Here is a 16,620-nt window from a genome sequence, read left to right as displayed (position 1 = left end):
TACTTCCAGTCCAGTGCCCTGCTAATGCACTTGGGGGAAAGCAAAGGTTGATGGCCCTGGTATTTGGACCCTTGCCATACATGTGAGAGATCCAAATGGAGTTCCAGGCCATCGCAGCAAGGTGGACAATGAACCAGTGCATAGAGGGTCTGTCTCTTTCTCTCTGGAATTATTTGTTTTTCAAATAAATAATAAATCACCTTTTTCCTTTGTAAATCAAGTGTTTCCCAATATACTAGCTAACATTTAAAAAAAACATTCACAATAGTACAAAAACAGCAATAAGAACATTAAGAAAATATACACAAAACTGACAGAACAAAAACTACTAAACACAGGTAAATTCAAGACTTACTCCCATTTATATGATAAATAGAGCAATAGATCATGAAATATATGGTGAATTTATTATAAGACACCGCCTCCCCCCACTCCATTCCTAACCCTGATCTAGAGACTCAACACAAGGATTCCCAAGCTGACTATAAAATCTACTTGAAAATGTAAACAGCCTAGAACAGTTAAAACAGCTCTGACAAAGAATAAAGCCAGGAGTCTTATAGGAACTCATTTTAACAGCTCTTGGAAGGACTGGGGCTGGCAGTTTAAGCACCGCCTGTTTGAGTTCAAGTCCAGGCTGCTCGACACTTCTAATCTACCTCTCCCTGTGAACAGCCTGGGAAAGAATGAGATGATGACCCACGTCAGCCATGTGGCAGATCTGGAAGAACTGCTTGGCATCAGCCTGGCACCGCCCTACTGCAGCCATTTAGGAAGTGCACCACTGAATCAAAGATCTCTTTCTCTGTCCCTCTAATTTTGCCTCTCAGATAGACAATTGCTCAAAATATAAGAAAACCAGGGTAGAAGTGGGAAAAACTACATATACGTATATGTATGTGTGCATATACGTATATACACATGTAATATGGAAAAATACTAAACTCAATCTTGACTTCACATTCTAGAATTACCTTGAAATCAAATATACATCTAAATCATGAAAGCTGAAACTAGAAGAAACAGAAAACTAAGTAAATGGGATGTTATAAAAACACAATATTGGCTCTGGGAGAAAATACTCATGGTATCTTTATTCAATAAAGGACTTAGAATCAAATTTATAAACAAATGGTTAAGATTTACAGAAAACAAACCCCATTTGTAAAATGGAAACAGATCTTTTTTTAAAAAATTATCTTTTCATCTCTCTTTTTAAAAAGATTCATTTATTTTTAATTGAAAAGTCATATCTACAAAGAGAAGGTAAGACAGAGAAGATGGTGCTTTTGCTGGTTCATTCCCCAAGTGGCCTGAAGGTTTCCCAAGGCCCTGGGCTGTCTTCCACTGTCCTCCCAGGCCACAAGCAGGGAGCTAGAAGAGAAGTGGAGCAGCCAGGATATGAACTGGAGCCCATACGGGATTCCGCCTCCACGCTGGCCCAACCCTTCAAATAATACAACACTCCAGTGCTGATCAACAACAACAACAAAATCAATGCGCAGCCTATCACAAGTGAGAGCCCAGAGGGCACTCGGTGGGGTAGTCAGGAAGACTGCTGTGTGCGATGTGCGCATCTCGCCTCACAGTGCCTGCTGCTGATTCCTTGCTGCAGCCCCAATCCCAGTTCCAGCTAATGTGCACCTGGAGAGGCAGCAGGTGACTGAGACACTTGGATCTCTGCCGTTCATGTGGGTACCCTACACTGAGCTCTCCAGCTCTCAGCTTTGGCCTGGCCCAGCCAGGGCATCTGGGAACTAATCAGCAAAATTGTGCCCCTCCCCCAATAAAAAAAGTAAGCACAGAAAGTCTAGAGCTGAGTCACAGATATGTATTCATTCTACACCAAGTTGCTTAATTCATGCAGCATGCAGACTACAAGCAAACACAGGGCAGGGTTATTCTCACCTTTACCTGCTCTATAGGTCTTGGCTTGATTGACTGGCATGGGCGTCATGGGTATTGGGTATAAAGGCTTGAAGGAATTAAAGAAGAAATTAACATTAGGTTCATGGCAATAGGAACATAAGAATATGCTCCTATTCATTTTGTCTTAGTTTCATAATGCTAGAGAACTAGATCTGAAGTTTCCTAATTTCTTGTAAGTCACTAAAAATAAAATCATACCCAAAACTAGAAGCATAAATCCCCAAGAACAGTAACTCTTAAATCAGTGTTCTCATTCCAACACATTCTCAGCTTCAGATTCTCACACCAACAACACACCGAATCCTGTACTCACTCTTTCAAATATTTCTGTTTACCATTTCTGCTCTCAGTCATCACAAACCAAAAAGAGGGCCTGGTACCGACCTCAACCAACCAAGAAGGCTAAATGGACACCGAATTTGAGGACTTACTTGCACGCCTGGGCTCACTGGAACTGGATACATCATATTTGGTGCAAAACAAACAGGCTGCGTGTAAACAGGAGTTGGCTGTTGATGACCCACCATAGATGGGCTGGGCTGGGCTTGAGGCCGAGGCGAAGTTGGGGTTGTAGAAGGCTTTGGCTACAAAAACAAAAACAGAGTTCAACCATGTCAACGTAAAAATTTAATGATGATAATTTGAAGATGGGAGATTCATTTTTTCAAATCATGTGATTTTTTTTTTACACTTTTAACTAGTCCCTTTATTAGAAATAAAATTTGAAATAAAAGAAAAATCCTTTCCTAAACATTGCTAATTAAGAACTACACCTGATCTTAGCCAAAAGGCCGAGAAGCGATGCTAATTAAGAATTAATATTAAAAATAGTGGTGGGCTGGCATAGTGGCTGAATAAGCTATCCTCTGCCTTGCTAGTGTTGGTGTCCCATATGGACACTGGCTCAAGGACTTGGGTCCCTGCATCCACATGGGAAACTGGAAAAAGCTCCTGGCTGCAGTTCAGCTCTAGCTGTTGTGGGCATTTGGGGAGGGAGCCAGCAGATGGAAGATCTGTCTGTCTCTCCTCCCTGTAAATCCGCATTTCAAATAGAAAAAAAAAAATTAGGCAATTCTTTAAAAAAATAGTGGCAATAATTTTTATGGACTTGGAGAAAATGTTTAAACATAATCAATGTTATAGATGCAACAGAATAACAGCAGTAGAACATCGATGAATTGACAGTCTAGCTAAACAATCATTTTCAAATTCTGACTCAGAAAGATTCAATGATTTGCTCAAGATCTTGAGGCCAATGTAGGGCAGTGGGCTAAGCTGCCATCTGCAACACCAGCATTTTATGTCAATGTTGATTCCAGTCCAAGCTGTTCCATTTCTCATTCAGCTCCCTACTACTGCACCCGGGGAAGCAGTGAAAGATGGCCTAAGGGTTTGGGCCCCTGCCATCCCTGTAGGAAACCAAGATTGCATTTCTGGCTGTGGCTTCAGCCTGTCCCAGATCTAGCTGTTGCAGACATTTGGGGAAGGAACGAGCAGACACTTCACTCACTGCTGGTAACTCTGCCTGCCTTTCAAACAAAATAAATCCTCAACAACAAAAAACAAAACCAAAAACACACGACAACTGATCCCAGAGACAGAAATGGGAGAAAAACAAAAAATGAAACAAAAACAGCAAGCAGCTTACCTGAGAAAAGGAACGAGGGTTGAACTCTTTCGCATTAGGATTCAATGTGGATTTCCTAACTTGCCTAAATCAGGAGAGAGTAAAAGCCACTGAATCCACATGGAATGGATGCTTCTCTAAAATCTTCCACATCTAACAATTTCTTTAAGAACTATTAAGCATGCTAGATTTGAACAATTAACCAAAGATCACACAAACACACACAATACCCATTGTTTCATCTGCTAAAGTAAATGGCCATAAAATCTTAAAATTTCAGTTCATGTTTTTTAATCAACTATTTCTACCAAAGGCAATTAACAAATGCTTGAATTTATATTACAGCAGTACCTTAACACAATTTTATCCTTAAAAGCAATTCTTAATAGGCCAAGTTTATATTGTGCAGTGGTTTCTCAGATGACAAAGTATTTTCTACATTTGACATAGCTTGGGGAAAAATCATGGCTCTAATTCTGTGAGTCCACAGAATTTCCAACTTCCCCCATCAAGCTGCACAAGGTGAGCTGTAATTGGGTTGTGTGATACCCAGAACACATAAATTAATAGTAGTTAGGTTCTAAGGCTAACCCATCAAAGTTTATTTAATGAAAACAAACCAGATAGCATGAAATTAAGCCCATCTTATTGTAACCATTCATTAAACAGCATTTCTGATAGAAACACTGGATTCCGCAGGCAGTCTGCAGTCCTGGCACCACCCTGGGCCTGAGTACTGCCGAGAGCCCACGGAAGTCAGATTCCAGAAAGGCATCACAAGGTGCAATGAGGTAATGTAGCTGGGATACCAGATTTAAACCAGTTGCTTGTAAATTAAGGGCTACTTGCAAAGGAATCTCAGAGTCCAGATGGCCTTGAGTTGAGAGGATTGGAAAGGCTTAAACAAAGCAAACAGAAGGGTGGAGCGGTAGAGGCTAACTGAATACTAAGATGTACTAAATTCCAGAGGTACTCACTCAGCTGCATCTTTTTTCTCTTCTTTATCATCTTTATCTTGTTTACACGCTGGGCTGGAAGTCTGAACTCCTTGGGAGGTGAGCTCAGGCCCCCTCTTGTGCTCCATATTACTCAGAATTGAAGGAGAAATGCTGGGACTATTTGGCTTGCTGCTACCACTGGTGCAGTTACCACTGCTACTTTCAATGAAAGAATCCTTAGCACTTGGTTCCATTTTGTCCTTGATCAAATCTCTTGATTTTTCTCCCTCTCTATTTTTGTTTAGTAGTTGATCCATAGATTCTGAAGCAGAACTTGGCTGTAACTAAAGGAAAACAATTACACTTAAATGTTTAAAATAATTCTAGACATAATCTTTACATGTGCAAGTATTTGGCATGAAATGCTCAGAAGTAGGCTTTTTCATTGTTGAGAATGTTTGTATGACAAAGCTACACTCAGAACATGCACACAGCAAACTCAGAATCATCAAACCACAGGATACATTCCAACTCCAAGTGAGAATGTTTAGTCAGAGTCCACCCTGGCCAGACTGCTCGTTGATATGAGTGCCCCTATCCTGCCAAGCCTATCATCCGGATGACAGTCAACTGCAAACGCATGAAGTGGTGCAGATCCCACTGAAGAGGCAGCCCACAGAAAGAAAGCTTTTCATTGGAGGTGTCTTCTACAGTAAGGTGTGAAAGATGCTTCGGAGGGGTACTGGAAAAGGAAAGCACTAGTTGCAGCCAGGGTAACAGGACACAAAAGTACAAGTGGACCAAGAAATAACAAAGCAAGAATAAGATGGTAAGGTGATCTGAAAGCTATGTTATGGACTCTGGCTATTAATTTTCCAGGCAATGAGAAATCAATGAGAAATTTCAATCAGGATGCAGTTAACACCAGACGCACAGCATAGAAAGGCAGATCACTGCTGCAGTAAATGACCTTGGACGAAGAAAACGACAACTGCAGTACAAGGACCACCTGGTGTTAGTCAAACAAGGGACAAGGTCTTAGCAGACCAGAAGAAATGAATGTTACCACTGGTGGAAAATGATTTCAGGACAGAAAACTGGAATGACGGAAGACAATGTCAAGTGAAACGACTGGGTTCCAAGGGAAGGGGACATGAAATGACGAGAACGTGCCCCACACGAGGGCGGCCTTAAGGTAGGAGAGGCAGAGGTAGGGTCCCTTGGCCTAAGCACACACGCTGCATGCATTCGCTCCTGACAGCTGCAACTGAGGGGAATCCAAATGTCCCTATTTTACCAATGGAGTCACAGAGGCATCAAGCTGCTGAGGGTGAAAGCTGGTCAGGGTATTATCTGAGTCCAGTGGCAACTGAAGTCACAATCAAGGCACTTGCTGGGCAAGCCTGCACCGCTCACAGCACTCTGCATCAGAGGCCCCACACAACGGCCCAATTATTTACTACAGACTTCAAGGCTAGTTACCACAAAGCTCTTTGCGTAAAGATAAGAACAAGATTTTCCTTTTTAAATTTCATTTTATTTGAAAGGCAGAAAGAATCCTCCATCCACGAGTTTACTCCTGAAATGCCCACAAGAGCCAGGGTGGAGCCAGGCTCCCCAGGATGCACATCTGCTATCACTATTCCCATCACTGCAAGCACACCTTAGTGCTTACTACGGGTTGGACATTGCATCATTTATACACTTATTATTCTTTTAATTTTGAATTCTATGGTACAATTCCATAGGGTCTGGGACTTTCCCACTCTATCCCCTAATAACCACTTCTTGACTAATTCTCCTCATACTACTGCAATAGTATAGTCCTTCGTAAGCAGCCATAAGCCCTTCCGTCTGTTATTTAAGTGTGCCTTGATATTGCTGGTACAATGTCAGACAGCATACTCATTATTTTACAATAGTTCTACTTTAGGAAATGCTCACAGCTGACAATGGTAGGGTCATTTACATTTTAGCAGTCAGATTTATCAAGGAAGCTGGTGCTGTGGCATAGTGGGATACGTGCTGTAGCAGTAGCATCCCATATTGGAATGTTGACTAAAGTCTCGGCTGCTGTCCTCTTTCCAACTCCCTGTTCACTGCCTGGGAAAGTTCCAGTGAATGGCCCAACTACTTGAATCCCTGCCATCCATGTGGGAGACCTGGAAGGAATTCCTGGTGTCAAGCCTCAGACTGGCCCAAGCCCTAGTCACTGCAGCCATTTGAGGGGAGTGACCCAGCAGATCAAAGAGGCCCTTCTCTGTTATTCTGCCTTTCTAGTAGGTAAAATAAATCTTTTTTAAAAAGATTTATTTATTTTTATTGGCAAATGAGATATATAGAGGAGGAGGAGAAGACAGAAGTATCTTCTGTTCAGTGATTCACTCTCCAAGTGGCCATAACGGCAGGTGCTGCGCCAATCCGAAGGCAGGAGCCAGGAACTTCCTCCAGGTCTCCTACGTGAATCCCAAGGCTTTGGGCCGTCCTCGGCCTCTTTCCCCAGCCACAAGCAGGGAGCTGAATGGGAAGCAGGTCTGCTGGGATTAGAACTGGTGCCCAAATGGATCATGGTGTGTTGAAGGTGAGGACTTTAGACGCTAGGCTACCGCGCCGGGCCCTGCTCCACCTCTGATCCATCTGCTTTTGGCCTGGGAAAGCAAGGGAGGATGGCCTGAGGCCTTGGGTCTCTGCGCCCATGTGGGAGGCAGAAGGAAGATTCTGGATCTCAGCTTCGCATCGGCTCAGCTTCAGCTGTTGCGGCCATTTGTGAAGTGAACCTGTGGATGAAGGACCTCTTCGTCTTTTCTTCTCTCTCTATAAAACTCAGCCTTTCAAATAAAAAAAATAATAATTCCCTTAGAATAACTCTAATCAAGACAGGAAAGTGCAATGCTGTCTTTCAGATAAATAAGGAAACAAAAGGGAAAAGGAAAGGCATGCCAAGTGAAGGCAGCTAGACAAACCAGGCGTGTGGCACGCCCTGAGGCAGGCACCTGGCACGCCTACAGCCTCTACGTGTTCTGGACCTGCTTTCTGCTGGCACACACCTCAGGGTGGGAGCACGTGACATCGGAGATGCACGGGTCCCTGCTGCCCACGTGATGGGGCTCTGACTTCGCACAGCTCCAGCTGTTACGGGCACGGGGGAGTGTGCGAGAGGATAGAAGGCCTCTACTGTCACTCAGCCCTTCGAATCAATAAAAGCAGAGACAGAAAATATGGTCTCTCCACATGGTGTTATAAAGTGTATCTGTTTTAGAGTAGTAGTACTTGATACTACAAAGCATATTCAAACTTCTGAATTTCAGAGCAATCTTATCACAGGCTTATACAGTAGGCAAAAGTTACTTCACTCATGGGGCAAATGTTTGGTGTAGTGGTTTCCACGCAACTGCGGACTCTGCCTGTCAAATGAAATGAAAAAAGTGTGCATAAATAAGCCATATATAAAAGACCTCATTTGTATGAAATATTCAGAAAAGACCAACCCAGACAGACTGCTACTGATGAGCAGTAGCCGAGGGCTGAGGTGACTGCTGAGTGACCACTGAGGCACGCGGGGTGTCCTCTGTGAGAGAGGACTACGTTTGCTCAGTCTTGGCATAACACTGTGAATACACTAAAGCCACTCCCTGAACACCTGAGTGGACTGTACCACATCTAAATCACACCTTAATAAACTGTTACATACACAAACTCATCCAGTGCAAAGTAAAAAAAGTGTTATTTTCTTTATAACTAAAAATTCACCACAGGAGTGTTTGAAAGGGGGACTAATTGTAAAACAAACAGTAATACAGGAAGGAAAAAAGCCCCAAAGGGGCAGAATAACTGTACCAATGATAGAACATACACCAAAGTCAAGATTATACAAAACAGCATCATCTGTAGCTTAGGAAATCTATTTATATTCAGTGCCAGCGTAAAGAACCGCACAGAAACCCTTCTCCAGAGGAGGGCGACCTCACAGCAGGCTTCAAGCTGTGCTGAACTGATTTAGCCAAGTAGTGGACACATGAATGTTGTTAAAAGTAGTTTAGGAACTGAATAATGGGCAGAGCCTGGAAAAACTGGGGAATGTAGAAAATGATCTAGAGTTAAGGAAATATGGACATTAAATGCAACCCTGGCAAGGGCTCAGAAGGAAATGAAAAGCACCACATGAACAGAATCCTGTGAGAAACACGAGAGCTCAAGGCGTTTCTGGCGAGTCCTCCGGAGGAAACGAAGCCCCTAGAAAACAGGCTGATGGAACGTTTGGCTGAATCATCTGCTGGTATTGGACGGAACTTGTCGAACCTGTGAGCAACAAGCTTCAATGTTTGGCTGAGATTCCCAACTAGAGAATGGAAGAGGCCATCCCTTGCTCCTTGCAGTAAAACACCAAATGAAAGAGATCCACTGAGAAGGAACGGTAAGCCATAAAGAGCAGACGTTGGAGCAGCCACGGCATGGGGTCTCAGAGCGTTGTGCTGCCTTGAGTGATGCCAGCAACCCACACTGGAGCACTAATCCACCTGCTACTGCCTCTGCCTCCATTTCAACTTCCTGCCAGCGTGCCCGAGTCCTCGTGCCCCGCCTGCACGTGGCCCTGTCTTCAGGCTGTGGCCAGTGTTTCCCACATCTCTCCCTCTGCTAATGATTACACGGCCTCATAAATAAATACATAATCCCTTTAAAAGAATATTAAGAGAATTATTAAAAGAATTTTTAAATTCACAACTGTTAATATTAGCATTAACTGGAATCTACTATATGCTAAACTTTGAAATAATAATATTGTGATGTCTGAAAGTCAACAATAAAGCTATTAGCAAACATGATTAAACATTAGAAAAGTCAGAAAACTACAATATCTGAGAAAAGTTAATCTTTTTCTTTTATTCATTCATCTTTTAATTAATTTCTTAAAAGATTTATTTATTTATTTACTTTTTTTTTTTAAGTCAGATATACACAGAGGAGGAGACAGAGAGGAAGACTTTCTGTCCAATGATTCACTCCCCAAGTGGCTGCTAGGCCACCACCCTGAGCCCAATTCAGTCTGGTAACCATATTTAAAGTCTGGTAACCATATTTCTCCTTACTCCCTAGGACATTAAAAGGAAAGTTTTTTGAGTTAACTTCAAAATTAAGCTATATATCTGTAGCATATTATAGTTAATACTGTGCAAAATGAAACAGTCATCAAGCAGAGACTGGGGTAGGTTCACAAACACTTGTCTAAAGGCTAGAGAAGCAGCATTATAAAAAGCTTCCACCACAATTAACATATTTGATACAACTGTCTCAGAACTCCAGGACTAGCACATTTGATACACACTAAATCAGATCATCAGGAACTCGGCCGTGTGCCACAGAAGTCTAGCTCCCTTGAACAAAGTGCACAGAGTAAACAGCAAAGGTCAGAAGGACCTGCTCTCAGTGGACAACTCGCCCTGCTCTCACCAAACCTCATACTTCCAGCTCCCACTGAGAGGGGAGACGGGATAACTTCACAGAAGGTTGCTCCCTACACTAAGCCCAGTGCTTTTGAGGGCATAAATAATCCACTTACAAACCAAAAACCCACAGTCATACTTAACACCTAAAAATGTAATTCATTAGATAAATGACACTTACCCTGAAGTCATTCTTAAATTTCTTCAAATCATCAATCTGCTTCCTGTGTTCAGAAACGACTGGCGATACACCTGAGGAGGAACAGACCACAGACACACGTTTACTTCCAATCTCAAGCTGAAGAGTATCCTGAGATATCAAAAGCTAAAATAAGGCTGTTAAAACGATATAAAATGTGCATTTTTACTTTTGATATTTGTCAAGTTATGTATCTGTAGACATACAAAACTAAGGAATAGTATTAACAAAAGTACTTTCTATTGTATATAAAATATTCTCCAGTTATGATCTATGATCATTCTAACCTTTATTTTCAGCTTTTGAGAAGCTAGGTGATGTTTCACTGGGCTTAATATTTTCTTTATTCCCTGCAGGAGAGTTCTGTCTCTGATCTTGAAGCCTTGACTCTTTAGCTAGAAAACAATGTTTAAAAAAATCATGGTTAGGAAAGTGTAGGGGGCTGGCACAATGGCTCCGCTGGCTAATCCTCCACCTTCAAGCACCAACATCCCATATGGATGCCAGTTTGTGACTCGGCAGCTCCACTTCCCATCCAGCTCCCTGCCTGTGGCCTGGGAAAGCAGTCGAGGACGGCCCAAAGCCTTGGGACCCTGCACCCATACGGGAGACCCGGAAGAAGCTCCTAGCTTTAGACTGGCTCAGCTTTGGCTATTGTGGTCATCTGGGGAGAGAAACAGAGGGATCGAAGATCTTTCTTTCTGTAAATTTGCCTTTTAAGTAAAAATAAGTATGTCTTAAGAAAAAGTAGAAAATCTCATAATTTTGTTTGTTGTTTTAAAGATTTAGGCTACCATGTCAGACCAATCCCATAATTTTGATTTCCTATGTTTAGAAATGAATACTTTCCTTAAACAGGTATCTGTCCTTGGGAGATATTATGTTTTCTATATGAGAAGGCTTCAAAAGTTTCATGAAAAATTAGCAATATCTACAGAGTGAAGGAGGGAGGGAAGCTGGCTCTGTCTACATGGCCACAACACCAAGGCCTGGGCCAGGCTGATGCCAGCAGTTAGCAGCTTCATCCTGGTCCTATGTGGTGACAGGTGACCGAATCAGATCAGTGGGGAGTGAAAATAGCACTTCAGCATGGGACACTGTCACAGCAGCTAATCTCCTGGGCCACTACAGAGGACCCATCATCATTCTTTAAAATATATATTTTTTAATTTATTTACTTAAAAGGGTGAATGACACAGAGATCTTCCATGCACTAGTTTATTCCTGAGATGCCCTAAACAGGACAGTCTGAATGGCAGAAACCCCAGTTCCTCACAGGTGCCTTAGCAAGAAGAGAGACAGGAATCAGAAGCAAGATTCCATCCTAGGCACTCCACTATGGGATGTGGGTATCTCAAGTAATGGCTTAACCCATCTGTACATACCCTCATTAGATGGGGTAACAGCTCTGTTGGATGCAGGACTGGCAGGTGCAGGAGATGCAGCACCCGGAACTGGCATGGCCATGGCCTCCGTCGGAATAATGCCTGCCTGGGGAGAAGCAAGCACTGGCCCGCTGGGACTATTTCCAATACTGTTCTGTCTGGGAGACCGGGGTCTGTGAGTTTTAGGGGACAATCTTGGAACTGAAAGAAAGACAGACATTATTTGTTACGTTCTCAGATTAAATGTCAATTCCTGAAAGAGATTCTCTGCAGACCCAGGTAAGCAGTCCTCTCAAGCTTCCACCCTTTAAGCTGGTACTGTGTTCTTTCCAAGTTGTTAGGAATAGTGGTGATACTGAAGAACACAGGTTTCTGAAGAATGATAGCAGTTACTACTAAACAACAACTGTTGCTTTCCCTTCAGATGAATTACTAATTTTGAAAGGGAATATAATGAATGCAATGGTATTCCAAAGGCGGACTCTCTGGAGGCAACATCTCAGGTAATGGCTGAAATGCCACCTGGGTGGCCAACATGTCCACCAGGAGGCTGGAATCAAGTGCTGCCTCTGCTCCTCCCTGGGTCTCCTGCGCATCTGCTCCCCAAGAGGTACTGCTAGGTACTGCTAGAGGTGAGGGCGCAAGCACTTGGTCCCTGATACCCACGCCGAAGACCTAAATTAACTCTTGGCGCCTGGTCTCAGCCTGCCCGAGCTCTTAGGTTAGCAGGCATTTGGGGAGTGAACCAACACATAGGAGAGTTCTGCCTCTTGTCGTCCGTCTCGCTGCCTTGGAAATAGATACTAGTTCTCGTCTCTTGGTTAAGCCACAATGGTCATGGAAGAAATGGCAGATACTGCTAAAAAAAACTTCATGGGAAATGTGAATTCAAAGAGATTTTGAAATCAGTTCATAGTTTGCTCCTAGAATTAGAGTTTCATGAGTTTTTTGAAAATCTTTCCATGGCACCCAAATGAACATCTAAGAGCTTTGTGGAGTATCCCTGCGGTACTGAACGGCAGCCATCTCCCAGTCACTGCAAGGAAGGGGCAAACCTGCTGCCTTCACTCTGGGGTCCCTCTAATAACTGTCCCACTCTCCTACTTCTAATCATATTGTCATTCTCCAAATTTACTGATACTGAGCAGCATTAAATGGTTATTAGAGTAACTGAAGAGGGTTTTTAAGAATCTCCATTTAAGGTATCTGAAGAGCCAGGGAAAAATAACAGGAAGTACAAAAGAATTTACAATATAATTACATGAAGCCGAATAGAGTGTAATGAATGGCAGAACATTAAAAATGTAAGAGTCTTAGTGCCCGGCGCGGTGGCGCAGTGGTTAAGGTCCTCGCCTTGCACGCCCGGGAGCCCATATGGGCGCCGGTTCTAATCCCAGCAGCCCCACTTCCCTTCCAGCTCCCTGCCTGTGGCCCGGGAGAGCAGTTGAGGACGGCCCAAAGCTTTGGGACCCTGCACCCGTGTGGGAGACCCGGAAGAGGCTCCTGGCTTCAGACTGGCATAGCATAGGCCGTTGCGGTCACTTGGGGAGTGAATCATCGGACGGAAGATCTTCTTCTCTGTCTCTCCTCTCTGTATATCCGCCTTTCCAATAAAAACATAATAAAAATAAATCTTTAAAAAAAAATTTAAGAGTCTTATGTACTGATTAATAAAATAAAGACGGGGGGGGGGGATCACCATGTGCTGTGATCTCACCATACTCTGTGATGTCATGAAAACACACTGGCAAAAGATGTTTGAGTCTATCAAAGTATAATTTATCTTTTTTTTCTAATACTTTTAAAAATATTTTATTTTCGTTTTTATTGGAAAGTTAGATATACAGAGAGGAGGACAGACAGACAGGAAGATCTTCTGTCTGCTGATTCACTCTCCAAACAGCCACAACAGCTGGAGCTGCGCCAACCCGAAGCCAGGGGGCAGGAGCTGATCCGGGTCTCCCACACGGGTGCAGGGTCCCAAGGCTTTGGGCCATCCTCTACTGTTTTCCCAGGCCACAAGCAGGGAGATAGATGGAAGTGGGTTCTAATCCTGGATGGCTGTAATCCCAGTGGCCATATGGGATCCTGGTGTGTGCAAGGTGACCACTAGGCTACCACACCGGGCTGCTTCTCTCAAAGACTGATTTATTTGGAAGTGAGAAAGAGGAAGAGAATGAGTATTTTCCATCTGCTGTCCACTCCTCAGATTGCTGCAATGCGCCAGACAAGGCTCCAACCAGTATCCAGGATCTTATTCCAGCTCCCGCATATGGGTACAAGGGCCAAGTACTTCGGCCATCTTTCACTGCTTTCCTGGGAGCATTAGCAGGAAGCAAGATTAGAAGAGCAACCAGGACACAAACAGGAATATGGAATGTTGATGTCACAAGCACAGCTTTACTCACTATGCCACAATTTCGGCCTTTCAAAATATAACTTGTGTATCCTTACAGTAGCTGCTACTATAGTCCATGAGCTAGGCACACACTGGATTTCTTGTTTGTGTCTGATATTCCCTATAAGCAAACTGTGGTTGGAGGACAGTACTACGTAGATCCTGTGAAGAACACTGTACCGTTAAGTCCAAAATAAATGTTTGTGAAATGACACAACAAAGGTGGCGAAAAACTAGGAAATAATGGGTGGGCATTTGGCACAGTGATTCAGATGGGCACCTATGTTCGAGTCCTACTCTGTGTTTCATCCTGTTTCCCGCTAAAGCACACCCTGACAGGAAGCAAGTTACACTTTTGTAACTCAGGTCAGGTTCTTGCCACTTACACGGAAGACCCAAAGGGAGTTCTGGGCTCCCAGTTCCAGCTGCTATGAGAATTTGCAGAGCAGGCCCGTGATGGGAAGACAGTGTTTTTACTCTTTCTCCACCACTATGCCATTCTAGTAAACAAAATTAATGCTTGCTTGTTACAAAGATAGGGAATATGAGGACTGGGACTGGTGGAGGGAATAAAACTGTCATTTGAGATGTTGGTGACAGTTTAAGTTCCAGCTGCTCCACTTCCCATCCAGCTCCCTGCTAACACGTCTGGGAAAGCAGAGAAGTGAACTGCACACTTGGGACCCTGTACCCATGTGGAAGACTGGCATAGAGTTCCTGGCTCCTGGCTTCAACTTGGCCCACAGCTTTAGCTGTTATGGCCATCTGGGAAGTGAATCAGGGATGAAAGATCTCTTTCTCTCCGAAACCTTACTTCCAAATAAACAAGTAAATCTTAACAAAACCAAAACAGGGGTTTGGAATGTGTGGTAGCAGCACTGTGGCATACTAGGCTAATATGCTTCTGTCTAAGGTATTGGCAACCCAGGTGGGTGCCGGTTAAGAGGTTGAGCTGCTCTGCTTTCCATGCAGCTCCCTGCTTATGGCCTGGGAACGCAGTTGAGTCTGGCTCAAATCCTTGGGCCCCATTACAGCCAACTGGCGAGTGAAGATCTCTCTCTCTCTATTTCTGACTCTGCCTTTCAAGTAAAAATAAAATAAATCTTGAAAAAGAGAGAGAGATGGGCCTGGCGCAGTGGCACAGTGGTTAAGGTCCTCGCCTTGCACGCCCGGGAGCCCATATGGGTGCCGGTTCTATCCCGGCAGCCCCGCTTCCCATCCAGCTCCCTGCCTGTGGACCGGAAATGCAGACGAGGACGGCCCAAAGCTTTGGGACCCTGCACCCGCATGGGAGACCCGGAAGAGGCTCCTGCCTTTGGAACGGCATAGTATCGGCCCGTTGCGCTCACTTGGGGAGTGAATCATTGGACGGAAGATCTTCCTCTCTATATATCCGCCTTTCCAATAAAAAAATAATAAAAATAAATCTTTAAAAAAGAGAGAGCGCGCGCACACGCGAGCGAGCCCGTCACCGTGACCTAGCAGTTGAAGTCCTTGCCTTGAACACACTGGGATCCCATATGAGTGCTGGTTCTAATCCTGGTGGCCCTGCTTCCCATCCAGATCCCTGCTTGTGGCCTGGCAAAGCAGTCAAGGACGGACCAAGGTTTTGGGACCCTGAACCCACGTGGGAGATCCAGAAGAAGTTCCTGGCTCCTGGCTTCAGATCAGCGCAGCTACAGCTGTTGCAGCCACTTGGGGGAATGAATCACTGGATGGAAGATCTTCCTCTCTGTCCTACTCTCTCCGTATATACCTGACTTTGCAATAAAAAAATAAAAATAAATAAACCTTTAAAAAAGAGAGAGAGAAAGAAATACGGGTCTCTAAATAGTGTAATACATTGTATTTCTCTTAGAGAATACTTAATAGTATAAAGTATATTTGTATTTATGAACCTCCACAGAATCTCACCCCAATCCCTAAGAGCAGAATGGGCAAAAACTACTTTACTCACAGGGAGGGCTTCACGGTGTTTAGCATGTCACTTAATACCCACATCACTCACCCCATCCAACTAAGATGCAAGTTCTGGGTCTGTTTCCAAAATCAGTCTGCTCTAACATGCACCCTTTGAGGCAGAAGGTCAATGTGGCAGGTGCTTGAGTACCTGCCACCCATCTGAAAAGTAAGAACCAGGGTCCACACTCTCAGCTCTGGCCTGGCCTGAACTGTTGCTACCATCTGGAAAGTGAACCACTACATAGGAGATCTTGGCTTGTTCTTCCCATACCTTTTTTTTTTTTTTTAAAGATTTATTTTTATTATTTTTCTATTGGAAAGGCGGATATACAGAGAGGAGAGACAGAGAGGAAGATCTTCCGTCCGATGATTCACTCCCCAAGTGACCACAACGGCCAGTGCTGTGCCGATCCGAAGCCAGGAGCCTCTTCCGGGACTCCCATGCGGGTGCAGGGTCCCAAAGCTTTGGGCTGTCCTCGACTGCTTTCCCAGGCCACAGGCAGGGAGCTGGATGGGAAGCGGGGCTGCTGGGATAGAACCGGCGCCCATATGGGCTCCCGGGCGTGCAAGGCGAAGACCTTAACCACTGCGCCATCACGCCGGGCCCTTCCCATACCTTTCAAATGAATTCTAAAATTTTTAAATTTTAAAAACTACTATTGCAAAAGGTGAAGTTCAGAATGACCACAAGGCTTACATTAACATGTGCTGAGTAAGCAGTAGAACCCAAAATAAAAACTG

The 16,620-nt window shown here is 44.0% G+C and overlaps 1 protein-coding gene and 1 pseudogene across 5 annotated transcripts in view; both read right to left on the bottom strand.

Annotated features, from left to right (window-relative positions):
• The window catches only part of ATXN2 (ataxin 2), an 86,603-nt gene that overhangs the window by 18,207 nt on the left and 51,776 nt on the right, over nucleotides 1–16,620 (bottom strand). For 3 of the 5 annotated variants that reach the window (XM_040986993.1, XM_040986996.1, XM_040986995.1), the window contains exons 12-18: nucleotides 11,520–11,720; nucleotides 10,422–10,529; nucleotides 10,117–10,187; nucleotides 4,534–4,838; nucleotides 3,578–3,641; nucleotides 2,361–2,513; nucleotides 1,909–1,975 (exon numbers count right to left, since the gene is read on the bottom strand). In XM_040986993.1, the coding sequence (XP_040842927.1) occupies nucleotides 1,909–1,975; nucleotides 2,361–2,513; nucleotides 3,578–3,641; nucleotides 4,534–4,838; nucleotides 10,117–10,187; nucleotides 10,422–10,529; nucleotides 11,520–11,720 (969 nt within the window). The remainder of the gene's footprint in view (nucleotides 1–1,908; nucleotides 1,976–2,360; nucleotides 2,514–3,577; nucleotides 3,642–4,533; nucleotides 4,839–10,116; nucleotides 10,188–10,421; nucleotides 10,530–11,519; nucleotides 11,721–16,620) is intronic. The other 2 variants (XM_040986997.1, XM_040986994.1) reach the window with 1 other exon arrangement.
• On the bottom strand, nucleotides 2,625–2,732 carry LOC121160967 (annotated as a pseudogene).

Source organism: Ochotona curzoniae, unplaced genomic scaffold (assembly GCF_017591425.1).
Source record: "Ochotona curzoniae isolate NIBS_2020 unplaced genomic scaffold, NIBS_Ocur_1.0 contig_46, whole genome shotgun sequence".
NCBI lineage: Eukaryota > Metazoa > Chordata > Mammalia > Lagomorpha > Ochotonidae > Ochotona > Ochotona curzoniae.
This window is presented reverse-complemented; position numbering and strand designations above follow the sequence as displayed.